The sequence below is a fragment of the Porites lutea genome, chromosome 8 (genome assembly GCF_958299795.1).
Source record: "Porites lutea chromosome 8, jaPorLute2.1, whole genome shotgun sequence".
In the NCBI taxonomy this organism is placed as follows: domain Eukaryota; kingdom Metazoa; phylum Cnidaria; class Anthozoa; order Scleractinia; family Poritidae; genus Porites; species Porites lutea.
In genome coordinates this window covers 30,704,973-30,718,071 of record NC_133208.1, presented here as the reverse complement: position 1 = coordinate 30,718,071, position 13,099 = coordinate 30,704,973, and the positions used below count along the sequence as shown (strand labels likewise).

Genomic DNA, 13,099 nt, shown 5'->3' with positions numbered 1-13,099 from the left:
CTAATGAAGTGATAGTATCCATTATAAATCAAACATTTAATTAAAACATCAAAAGAAACAGTCTGTCTTTGCAGGTACAAAGCAAACATCAACTAGAAAACATTTATCAAGGACTTGCGCCTCTGCTTTTTGGCAAAATTTTCTCCCAACCATCCAACTAATTTTTACCAGCACTGTCATGGGAAGGTCAACCAGAGCACAAAGACAAACTATAGTGATTAGATACTTCTGTTTCTGAACAAGCCAGATCCTGGGTAAAGACACTTTTAAAAATGTTGTTTTTCCCTGTTGCAAATGCTAGTAAAATATAGAGTCACAAGCAACAAGGCTTTCTGAGGATTTTCCAGGAATGCCAAGAGTCCCTCTATTTCACGGGTACAACATTAGTTGCATCACTCTAGTGGTACAATTCAAGGGCTAAAAATGAAACAGGAATATGTAATAGACTTACTATAATAATTGAGCACTGCCCAAATTAGGGAATTTTTTGCCAATATTTTGGAGTGAAATTGAAGACTACATACATGTCCACACCATAATTCAGCAGATTCTTATCAATTTTGTATACAATTATCTCTTTAAACCCTAAGATCAAAATCGAAATCCTCATTTATTGCCCCTATTTCTTTCCTATAGAATGTGGAGAAGTTGATAAAATATCAAGCAAGCCCATCTTGAGTGATCATGTCCTTAATAAATTGTTATGACCACTCTGTTTTACAAAGCATTGCTATGATAAGGAGACATTTGATGCTGATCACTCCTAGGGCTTAAAGGGTTAATTAGCATTTCAACATCACGTAAGTGTACACCTGCTTCACTTTCAACCCTTCATGTAAAAGTCAATAAACTCAACAAGACCACAGTTGGTGGAAACTTCAAGAAAACCAAAAATTTTGGTAGTTTAAGTCTCCAGGATGAACAGAACTTGACATCTGATTACCATACTGCCTACTGTCACTTCCATTTAGCCCATGTAAGTTGGCTGCTGCTGTAGCTCTTTCATGTAGGGTTGGTTGAACTTGCTGTGTGGGCATAGCTTGCAGAAGCACCTGTAGCATGTTTAGTTCATGTTCACGAGACTTTTGAGCCTGATCACTCATGTACGAAAGGACTTCTTTCACTGGATCATTGTTGATGGCAGTCTTGATTAGGTCAATTGCTTCATGTAAAGACTCATCTGTCTTTCTCTTCCTTCTCCTTGGAACCACAACTCTCTCTTTGCTTTCAGATGAGGATGTGCCAGGTGATGCTTCAGCAGCACTAGCTTCTGAATCTGGTAAACATGGTGATTGTGTACGAACAAATGAAGGCTCTACTGCAAGTTCGGGTCTGCATGCATCCCGAGTTTTGACAATGGCAAATAGGCTGTTAAACCATGGACCATAGCCTTTTTCATCAATAAATCTCTTTATTCCTGTGCTAGTCTTCATGGTGAGAGAAGTCTTCTTGCATTCAGCAATGGCTTTCTTGAACTTTGTTCGCAACTGAACATGATCAAATGGAACTTCTTCATTTCTCACAGCAGCCCTTTCCTTAAGTTCAACCAGAACCTTTTTGTATATTTCTCCATTTTTCTGGTTTTTAGTGTTGGTAAGTATCAATTTATTCCTGTAATAATCATTAGATATTACAATGTCCACCAAATCCCCTAATAGACTTTGACTCCATTTGGCCTTCCTTCCACTTTTATTCGTAGAACATTTTTGGCTTTTCTTCTTTTTTTCAAACAGGCCCCGGCTGAGACTTTCATCCTCATCATCTTCATCATCATCATCACTATCAACAGCACTGAGGAAAATAAACACAAGTTTTAAATATTGCAGCACTAAATTCTTAAATGTCTTAATGTAAACCCATGAAAACCAAAAAAATTGCTTCAAAAGTTGCACTTGTATTTGTCTGCCTAGAGGTCATATTTTTTATTGCTTTGATTTTTGTAAAAACCATCTATTCAAATTAAAACCATTCAAAAGGAACCCTGCTTAAATTTAAACCCCCACGAATCGAAGGTGCTAAGACTCTATCAAGCTTGGGGATGACACACAGGTAAAGGAGAGGCATACAATTCATGCAGCCTTTGTGGCCTAGCAGTTAGAACTCTAGACCGTTGCAATCCACCAAATTCCAGCTTTGCTATTTTTCCTTTCTTTTTTTATCTGACCAAAGTCTCTCTTCACATTTTTCTTCTTTTTTTTTTAATTTTAAAATTTGCATCAATCCCTACCACCTTTTATACATGGTGAATATTGTTGATGGAACAATGCCATAAAAAAGGCAATACGCAGTCAGAAATCCTTTCAAAATAGATTCATAAATATAGGGCTAATGAGTCTGTGCTAAGCAATTAGCACACAATAAAAATATTAAAGACATTCAATGACTAATTTGTGTCTTCAACTGAAATCTTCAGCGCCCTGCATTTCCCTGAGCTCCATGAGGTCCTGTGAGACACTCACGTTTCTAGTATTAAACATTGAAAGTTTTCTACCAGAATCCAGTGTAGATGAACTAGATCACTCATTTAACTGAGACTGAAATATATGTTGTGTTACCATTTTATCATTGGTTTAGATTTTCTTTTCTTTTGTTTTTGTGTATGTTAATGTATGATAATGAGCTGGAAACAAAGAAAAATAAATCTGAAAGTAACAAGTAAATGGATTCAAAGTTGTTGTTCCCTGGATGCTGGCACTGATACTAGATGTACAAAAAAGTACACTTCTCTAATAAGAAATGCCACATGACTGCTTCCAGGGCACATGCCAAACAAGTAATTCATGTCACTGTAATCCAAGTTAACATTATGGCTGTTGTGGTTCAGTTTTCTTCTTGGTTTAAATTTTACTTTCCTTTGGTTCAAACTCATTATCATACATTACCATACCCCAAAACAAAGGAAAATAAAGTTTAAACCAAGGAAAAAATTGAACCACAACATGGCCACTATTATTGACCTTCCACAGAAGGATAAATATAAACATTAACACAAGCAATTTGCAGTTTCAAATTTTTTAATTATACCCTTCTGTTGATCAATTTTTATCACCTAACTTGCACTTATGCTTACTTGAAAGCAACAAAGGAAACTTTGAATGCTGGAATTCCTTCGGCGATGATTTTGTTGTGTTGGAAACGAGAATCAATCACGCATGAGATAAACTACAAACATAAACTACATCGGGTGTTTACATTTCTGGTTTGTGACAGCTTCTTGCTGATTATCACTTTTATCAGCGAAAGAAGATTACCTTTCCTTTTCACTGTGGACTTCATCTGCCGCATCTTCCTTTTCTTCAACTTCTTCATAACTGTGCCTACTTGCGATCAGCGACTCGGTTACGGGCCTTAAAGTTTCGCACTCAAAACAGTAGCCGACACTCTTCCCACCTATCCACCCGTCCACGCTTTCATCCATCTCTGGCTCGCTACATAAGTTGCAAATGGCTACTTTGCAGCGAATGCAGCGATATTTGGTCCATCTTTTGCACTGTTTACAGCTCTCTCCGTCTTTTGCCGCCATTTTCCCTTCCTCGTAAAACTTACGAGCATGCGTAACAAGTTCTCCGAGGGACTTATGGGAAGATTTATAAATTATCATAATATATGCATTTGATTCGGCACATGAGAAGAACGCCGTATCAATCACCTGCCGCTCCAATGTCGAATAATGCGACAGACCCTGTCGAACTTAACGTTTTTGCCGCACCAAATTAAAACTGCCGTACCAAACTGATTCAGACGCCGCTCTTTTGCCGTACTTAATACCTCAGTTAGGTTCGGCACATGAGTGGAGCGGCGTCTGAACCGGGCCTAAAATTACATTCTGACGGCGGACTAGTATACTATCACGAGCTGCTTATTTTTGTTATAAGAGACTCTTTAAGTTAAGGCGAATTTCATTTATTTCTTTATTTCAGGTTAATTAATTTTCTTATCTGATTTAATTTATTTCCTTAAAGTATTTGTCTACCCTTTACTCTCTTATCTACCAGTGTATTTTTTTTTTTCATACATGCGGTTTTTATCACTTTTACATAGATATAGAGAAAAACCTTCCGTGTTATGTTGCAAGATAAAAGATTTAACATATAATAGATGACCTGCACTCTCTAACCTATCTTTGGCTGCTGGACACCAGGTGACGTTGTGATTTAAATGGCCGTCATCTTGGATTTTATTGAAAATTCAAATTTCTCTAATTATGGAGAAAACTATGATTGTTAACGGTTGAGGTCTGTGTTACGTTATAACTAAGCAATTTCCCTTTTGGCACTTATTGGCAGTATATTTATTTGTTTAGTATTATTTATTTATTTTTTTATGTTTTATTAACGGACTTAATATGTTCCTTCTGCTTTTCTTCACGAAAGGTTCGATTTGAGATCTGCCCTGTAAAAAACCGGCAACCCATCTAACCAAGCAGCAATGTAGGTTGAACTTAAATAATTCAATTCTGTAAAGAAGTTTTTTACTCGATCAAATCAAATCCCTTACGGAAATCCGCAAGAAAGAACCGTTGAGAACAGTTTCACTTATCCAAGGCTTCGAAGCGGGCTAAGTGCAAAATGTATACCAGAGCTGAGCCTGGTCAGTTGATTTTCCAGCCACTGCAAACTGATTACTATCCATGTGTTTAAGAAATGAGGGAAGAATTCTGGATAATGTGAACCCCTCCATGACTTTGGCGATCTAACACGTCATCGAGAGTATAGGTCTTAAAATAAAATCGTTATAAAAAGCGGAAATAGCGAGAGGTTTGTCAATATTTTTGCTGTTAGCTCCTTTTCCTTGACCTGTCTGCATGATAACCGTGATTAGCGTTCTCCCATTTCTTGGGGTGTGCGATGATCACCAGTAGATATCTGTTCACCGTTTTGGCGAAGACTGACGCTTTGCGATTCTTCGTTTTTTGCTTCTCCAGCTCCAGTACTAGTAGAAACACCAATCCTTCGTCTTCGTTGGCAGAAAAGTATTTTGCGAAATTCTCTCCTGAACACAGGGTTCATGCCTGCGTAGATGAATGGGTTTATTGTGTTAGACAGATAAAGTAAAAATAGGCAAAGGAGTTGAACATTTCGAGGCATTTTCGTGACAAGACGGAAGCGCTTCAAAATGATAATTAGCCAAAATGGAGCCCAGCACATCATGAAGGCAAAGACAACGAAGAATAGAGATTTACTGAGTCTAATCTCACGAGAAGTGATGCGAGCGTTTCCTCGATTCTGGGTCGTAGACGACGTGGTTGAGTTATGTTGTCGGATCACAAGTGCCACTTTTGTATAGCTGAACATCGTTATCGCTAATGGGATAGCAAGGAAAAGACTAAGAACAATACAGTAATTGATTATTTTTCCAGCGTAGCTGGGAAAGGCAAGGGCGCATATGCCGTATCCCGGAACGAAGGCATAATTTTGAAGACCTGCCAATTTTGGAACCACAGCGTATAAGGCAACGATGATCCAGACACAAGCCAGCCAGGTGCGTGACTTCCAAGGAGAGAAGAATTTCTTGTATTGCTGCTCCGATTTGCAAATCCTAAAATATCTGTTAATTGCTGTTAAACCCATAGTTACAGGTGAAACGTAGGCAACAAAGCAGACAAAGAAGGCTTCAAGCTCACACATCACCTCACCGAAAATCCAGTCACTGGTTATTAGCACACCAATTCCAAGGGGCATAACAAAAATAGCGGAGAGCAAATCGCTCACAGCCAGAGCAGTGATGTAAAGGTTTGTTGTCGTGCGGAGTCGTGAGTCTTTGTAAATTAAAATGCAAACCAATGAATTCCCTATCAGAGACAGTACATTTAAGATCGCAAGTGAACTGACTTCCGCAACGATTAAAAGAAGGCTACGAGAATTTAAGTCATCGGCCATTGCAGTAGTACTTCATTCCAATTCCTTTCTTCTTGAATTTAAGCGCGAGTTTTGCGCCCGCAAGAAACCAAATTTACCGGCCGACAGGTTTTTCCGGGAGAAATATGACATTTGGTGACGTGAGTGTTAACTTAAAAGACTTTGCTAAGTAAATCATCATACATTTCCTCCTTTAATGCCAAAATGTGCCTTGGTAATTAAGTTAACCTACACTATGATTGGGTGAACGAGGACAGCTAGGCAGATATTATTATCAATTGTCGCTTTTCTCATTCTGGCTATAAACAAGTGAAGCTACAAATATCTTGATATTTATGCTACAAAAAGCGAAATTAATTCATTGTTGACTCTAACCCAAAGCTTGTTTGACTTTCTTCTCGCTGCGGTGTCGTATTTCTCCCATAGTATAAGGGCCTTCCGGAAGAGTCTAGTACCTGCCTCGTATCCAGACGTCTCGCTCTCGATGAAAATGTCCCTTGCGGTGCATCACCAGTCACTCGCGTTTCGCGCTCGCCTCTACGATGCGAAAAACGAAGCGCCTTAGGAGGAGGCTGGTCTAGTACGGTGACAAGAACGACACCCCCTCGGGCATAACATTGATAGCTGCATAATCAATAATGATATTGTATTTAACGAAGGACAACTCTTACTATTCGAGTCTTTTTCCTCCGGGATCAAGCAATAAATTGCCTAAGGGGAAGAAAAAACTTAAACCAGGTTTCGCGGTAAACGTGGTTGTAAACATTGAAGACTGACATAAGTCGTAAACTGTTTCGACCATTTTTACCCTTGTTATAAAACCTCCACATTAATTGAGCTTCACAAGAGCGATTAAGACTTAATGTTGTGACTAAAACCAAAGACGCCGACTTCATTAAGGAGAATTGTCAAAAGTATAAGGGTTTTCAACAATGATTCCCACCACTTCTTAAGGAAAGAATCACCGTTTGGAAACTCGAGTAAAAAAAACGTGCAAACTGTTTTAAAGTGTTTTTGAGTAGCTTACATTGTTTTGTGTGTCTTTGAGCCAGGCGGTCACCTAAAGAGCCAAAAAATCTCGACAAAACACCCATAGAAAGGGAAACTTATACATTTATCAAACAGTTAGCTGCTTTTGGCGAATATAATTTTACTTTTTTTACGTTTGGTTATTGCAAAAAAAGTGTGAAAGACCCGAATTATATACTATCGTTAAAAAAAGCCAAAGTTTTATATGTGTCCGAGAAATAATCATAGCAGCTTTTAACAAGAAGAAGTTTTGCAAGACGCATAAAAAACCTTTAAAAATAATAATCATTCCGGTTCAATGTGTAGTTCCAAAAAATATCCAAACCCCCTCCACGGAAGACACTTTTGTTTTAGACCCCCACTCCACTGGAGTTTCCGTTCCAGGGGGTACTTGTAATCCCCCTACCCCCTAGAATTTCCGCAATTTTCCGACTTGGTTGGATAGCCCCCGGAAAAAATATTTCTGTCAAAAATGCCGTTGCACTATAATTTTATGCAAAGCATAATTGTTTCTGCGATAAACAGAGAAAAAAATCTTTTTATTTATGTTGATACAGAGTCAAAGAATCTCAATTTTGCCTTGTAGAAGTCTTTCTTTATAGTTAATTTTTAACGGTAAGTCTGAGAACAATGGATGCGGTACGGCCGTACACGACACAAGCTCCTGACACAAGTGATGCCATCTCTCAAACCAATGAACTTCAATAACGTCGATTCCTTTCAGTTAACAATACGTTAGAAGAAGGCTTATTAAAACATGACGGGGTCACCACGTTACACTGAATACCCCAATCTAATAGGCCACTTCCGAGTTCCAAAAACCATCGCTTTCAGAATGAGGCCAAGTGCACAACCTTTCTTGTGGAAATGAGTTTCATTTGCATGAGAATGAAAAATCATTTCCATATCAAAGGCTGAGCACTTAACCTCGTTCTCAAACGGAGGCCCGGGGGAACTCGGAAGTTGCCTATTGTATAACTAAGCAACATATAGCTAACCGGAAGTTTATTCACGTGTCGACGACAATCGTATTACATAAACTATCGTGCAACCCGTGACAAAAGCACTCAGCCGACCGCGAATAGAAGATCATCGATGACAACGATAATTTTTGCTTTGAAACACCGATTAACAGTAAAATAACTGATGGCGTTCAAATCAATCGGAAATTGTCTCCTTTTGGACCCCCCCCTCCCCTGTGAAGTTCCGTTGCCCTCCGTGGGGAGGGGGTATGGATATTTTCTAGAACTACACACTTGAATGAATGCGTCCACTTCTGGCGCACTACAGTGCAGCATAAACTACCACCTAGTGCTCGAAATTAAAAAATGCTACTAGTATATATCGGCTAATCCAGGCTGCAGTTAGTATTTATCGCGGGCTAGAGGAATATGTTGGGGGTGGGGGTAGGGGGATCGGAGGTCACATCACAGATATTGCCAGGAGCTTTCATTAAAGATCACATAGCGATGTGTTTGCACTAAAACTAGAAAACTAGTAAAATCCAATCATGCCAGTCGTTGTTCTTGATTTTTCCGCTTATGATTTCAAGCACAACTGGAGTTAATAACTTAATCCTGTGCTCGGGACAGTAACAAAAGAAATCACTCCACGGTTTTCACCCGTGCGAAATGTCTCAAAAAAATCTTGGGATTTCCCGAGAATTCCCGGGTATCATTCGCCGGAATTTCCGGAAGATTAGTTAGCGTTTATTTGCACCAAAATTCCTGAGAATTTTCGGGGTTATATTGGAATAGAAACAGGCTAAAAATTTTCTGGAAATCTCGGGAATCCCTGAGAATGAATGATGGTACTATTAAACCGGGTGCGAGGTAGTGCGAGGCGTTAGACCGATTTGTCAGTACTTGCTGTAGCTGTAATTAACTCTGTGTAACTGCTTGACCTCGATTTGCTGATCTGTTCTGCTTCGGGCTGCTTAATGTTATCCCAGTGAATCGAACGATCCAAAGACATTTTGTTTCGGGGTGGAAACAAAATCTACGTGTCTAGACAGTCCGCAAAGGTGACAGTACCTTTGTAACGAACTATAAATCATCGTAACTTAACCGGCTTCGAGGCGACTACAAGCACAGGGAACCGGAACGCTGTATTAGCTAATAGAAAAATTAGATGTATTTACGCTGTATTAACTAATAAAATAATAATATGTATTTACCTTTGTTCCTGTACATGTGTCTTTATGAGTCATTTTGGAAGGGATTTGAATTCGATCAGGCGGTTAACATTGCTGGTTATCAAAATGCGTTTGCTTGTCTGGCGAATCGTAAATAGTAAAGACGCTCAAGTTCGTCTCACGTTTTTAATATTGTTAACTATTAACTTTCCCGAGATCATCTCCCAAGTAGATCGAGAGTTAATAGTTAACAGGACAATATTAGAACCGTGAGTGTGCGTGGCAGGCTCGAAAAGGGGAGGGAGAGGGGAACTGAGAAAAAGCACATCCCCTACCCCTTTCGACGCTTGCTACGCAGGCTATCTCTGATCGGATTCAAATCTCTTCCAAAACGACTCATAAAGACACAGGAACAAAGGAAGCTATTACAGCTAAATACACCTAATTTTTTCTATTAGTTAATACAGCGTTCGGGCTCCCTGTGATACATGTCAGTCCAGTCAATACGGCGGTCAGTATAATGAAATATCTACTACGGACTGCGGACTGGGTATAAAATACAGACTCTGTGTATAAAACGCGGACTGAAAAATGTGGACTGGGGTATAAAACGCGGACAAGGTATAAAACGTGGACTGCGGACTGCTGACTGGGTAAAATATGGACTACGAATGATGTTGGAAAAACAGTGCTAATTGGTTCAAGGAACTGAACGTAAGGTGAAATAAGATCAAAAAAGCGCTAAATAGCAAGACACGTGATTCTAAGTTCTACATACTCCTAGAATTTGTTGGTGGAGGTGTGCCGCCCGATTCTCTGCATCCTGATCGAGAGCCTGACCAAACTACTTAAGTCTATTTTCTACGCCCAATTTTAGACCTCCGGTCTCTAACAATCATGAAAGGGGTCACAAACACGATGTACATGTTTACATTGGTCAGGAGCAGGGTGTAAATCATGTCATCATAATCATTGCTTAGAATATAAAGCCCCGTGCTAACGGACGCAACATTGTTGGCCAACAACTCCCAACATTGTTGGATGTTACATGTTGCGTCCGTTTGCACGGCTCTGTTGCATGTTGTTGCGTGTTGTTGTGCAAAGTTTGAAACCGGTCAACCTTTTCAGCCAACAACTCCCAACATTTCTTTTGTTCCGTGATCGCCGAAGCGTAGCGCAACAATGTTGGATCCTTTTGCACAGCTCTTCCAACATTGTTGGGGCCACACACGCTCATTACGAATGGTTTACAAAGATTTATGAGTTGTATCCTTCCCCCGATGCACTGCAAGTCCCCAAATTAATTGGAGTTGTTGCATCCGTTTGCACACGACTGCCAACACGCACGCCACAACTCCCAACATTGTTGGCGCGACGATGTTGGGAGTTGTTGCGTCCGTTTGCACGCAGCCTAACGTTGGATGATTCATTTCGGTTATTATTCACTTATAAATGAGTAGTCCTCCCCCCTGAATACCGCTTTTTACATCGTGGAATGCCCCTATATTGACCTTCTCGTTAGTTCTTCATTTCGCATATCTCCAAGGCTTTATTTGAAATGGAATAGTGGCATCTATAAGAATTTTACTCTGACTAACACCGATACTATTTTCTTTTAATGTGGTGCTTCTGTTTGGTTTAAACCTATAACATAACGAGCTGCACGGTCTTAGCAACCAAAAAAACCCCTCAGTATCCAGCTGAGATAGCTGAATAAAAGTCAGCTATCTCAGCTGGATACCCAGTAGCTTGCAACATTCCCTATTCCCTTAATCTTTGATCGTATTTCGCATCTAATATGATAGAGGCGTCAATTTTCACGCAATCATGTCATCATCCTGGGGCGACAAATAAAATTAATTAAAAATGCGATATCAAACAAAATGTCCGGAAAAAATAATTCAGTGCCTTCTAAAAAGAACATTTTAAAGTCTGCGGTCGATTTCATTGCCAACGTGTTATATATCCTAGAAGCGCTCAGGCATAATAACATCATGCCAGGACTTCTACCTGGGTGAACCAGAAAGGATATAGAACAACAGCCTAATTTTTTTTTCGGCTACGGGTCGAAACGCTAAACGTGTTATATATCCCAGAAGCGCTCAGGCATAATAACATCATGCCAGGACTTCTACCTGGGTGAACCAGAAAGGATAGAGAACAACAGCCTATTTTTTTTTTTTCGGCTACGGGTCGAAATCCTAAACGTGTTATATATCCTAGAAGCGCTCAGGCATAATAACATCATGCCAGGACTTCTACCTGGGTGAACCAGAAAGGATATAGAACAACAGCCTAATTTCTTTTTTTCGGCTACGGATCGAAATGCTAAACGTGTTATATATCCTAGAAGCGTTCAGGCATAATAACATCATGCCAGGACTTCTACCTGGGTGAACCAGAAAGGATATAGAACAACAGCCTAATTTTTTTTCGGCTACGGGTCGAAACGCTAAAAGTGTTATATATCCCAGAAGCGCTCAGGCATAATAACATCATGCCAGGACTTCTACCTGGGTGAACCAGAAAGGATAAAGAACAACAGCCTAATTTTTTTTTTTCGGCTACGGGTCGAAATGCTAAACGTGTTATATATCCAAGAAGCGCTCAGGCATAATAACATCATGCCAGGACTTCTACCTGGGTGAACCAGAAAGGATATAGAACAACAGCCTAATTTTTTTTTCGGCTACGGGTCGAAATCCTAAACGTGTTATATATCCTAGAAGCGCTCAGGCATAATAACATCATGCCAGGACTTCTACCTGGGTGAACCAGAAAGGATATAGAACAACAGCCTAATTTCTTTTTTTCGGCTACGGATCGAAATGCTAAACGTGTTATATATCCTAGAAGCGCTCAGGCATAATAACATCATGCCAGGACTTCTACCTGGGTGAACCAGAAAGGATATAGAACAACAGCCTAATTTCTTTTTTTCGGCTACGGATCGAAATGCTAAACGTGTTATATATCCTAGAAGCGTTCAGGCATAATAACATCATGCCAGGACTTCTACCTGGGTGAACCAGAAAGGATATAGAACAAAAGCCTAATTTTTTTTCGGCTACGGGTCGAAACGCTAAAAGTGTTATATATCCAAGAAGCGCTCAGGCATAATAACATCATGCCAGGACTTCTACCTGGGTGAACCAGAAAGGATAAAGAACAACAGCCTAATTTTTTTTTTTTCGGCTACGGGTCGAAATGCTAAACGTGTTATATATCCTAGAAGCGCTCAGGCATAATAACATCATGCCAGGACTTCTACCTGGGTGAACCAGAAAGGATATAGAACAACAGCCTAATTTTTTTTTTTCTGCTACGGGTCGAAATGCTAAACGTGTTATATATCCTAGAAGCGCTCAGGCATAATAACATCATGCCAGGACTTCTACCTGGGTGAACCAGAAAGGATATAGAACAACAGCCTAATTTCTTTTTTTCGGCTACGGATCGAAATGCTAAACGTGTTATATATCCTAGAAGCGCTCAGGCATAATAATAACATGCCAGGACTTCTACCTGGGTGAACCAGAAAGGATATAGAACAGCTGTCTAAATTTTTTTTTACGGCTACGGGTTGAAATGCTAAACGTGTTATCTATCCTAGAAGCGCTCAGGCATAATAATAACATGCCAGGACTTCTACCTGGATGAACCAGAAAGGATATAGAACAACTGCCTAAATTGTTTTTTACGGCTACGGGTTGAAATGCTAAACGTGTTATATATCCAAGAAGCGCTCAGGCATAAGAATATGCCAGGACTTCTACCTGGATGAACCAGAAAGGATATAGAACAACTGCCTTTTTTTTCTACGCGTCGAAGTTCTAAACGTGTTATTCTTAGAAGCGCTCAGGCTTAATAATATGCCAGGTTTCCAGCAAACGGTTTTAGCTGATTTTGCGGTGCGCAAGAATGGATAATTTACCCGACTTGTAAACAGATATTTCCTTCAGCCGATTGTGTCTCATGCAGGAGAATGCCATGTCTGCGTTGTTTTGTTTCTACTGAAGTTTTATCAAGGAAAGCTTAATAGGGAGATCGCAATTTATACTCTTACGAACTATAAATT

General features: G+C 39.8%; 2 protein-coding genes across 2 annotated transcripts; both read right to left on the bottom strand.

Moving 5' to 3' along the window:
* Positions 1-878: 878 nt before the first annotated feature.
* On the bottom strand, positions 879-3,811 carry LOC140945529 (uncharacterized). Its single transcript, XM_073394543.1, has 2 exons — positions 3,252-3,811; positions 879-1,791 (listed from the first exon to the last, which is right to left on the bottom strand). The coding sequence occupies exons 1-2, from the start codon at positions 3,599-3,601 to the stop codon at positions 879-881; spliced, it is 1,263 nt and encodes a 420-aa protein (XP_073250644.1). The 5' UTR covers positions 3,602-3,811.
* Positions 3,812-3,960: 149 nt separating this feature from the next.
* Positions 3,961-5,904, bottom strand: LOC140946383 (melatonin receptor type 1B-like). Its single transcript, XM_073395488.1, has one exon. The coding sequence runs from the start codon at positions 5,877-5,879 to the stop codon at positions 4,818-4,820; it is 1,062 nt and encodes a 353-aa protein (XP_073251589.1). The 5' UTR covers positions 5,880-5,904; the 3' UTR covers positions 3,961-4,817.
* Between the last annotated feature and the right edge of the window lie 7,195 nt (positions 5,905-13,099).

Bases quoted from the DNA above. Each gene is read 5' to 3' on its own strand.
- LOC140945529 (XM_073394543.1), bottom strand. From the start codon at position 3,601: ATGATAATTTATAAATCTTCCCATAAGTCCCTCGGAGAACTTGTTACG. The intron at 1,792-3,251 runs GTAATCTTCTTT...TATTTTCCTCAG, and splicing joins GTCCACAGTGAAAAGGAAAG to TGCTGTTGATAGTGATGATG.
- LOC140946383 (XM_073395488.1), bottom strand. From the start codon at position 5,879: ATGGCCGATGACTTAAATTCTCGTAGCCTTCTTTTAATCGTTGCGGAA.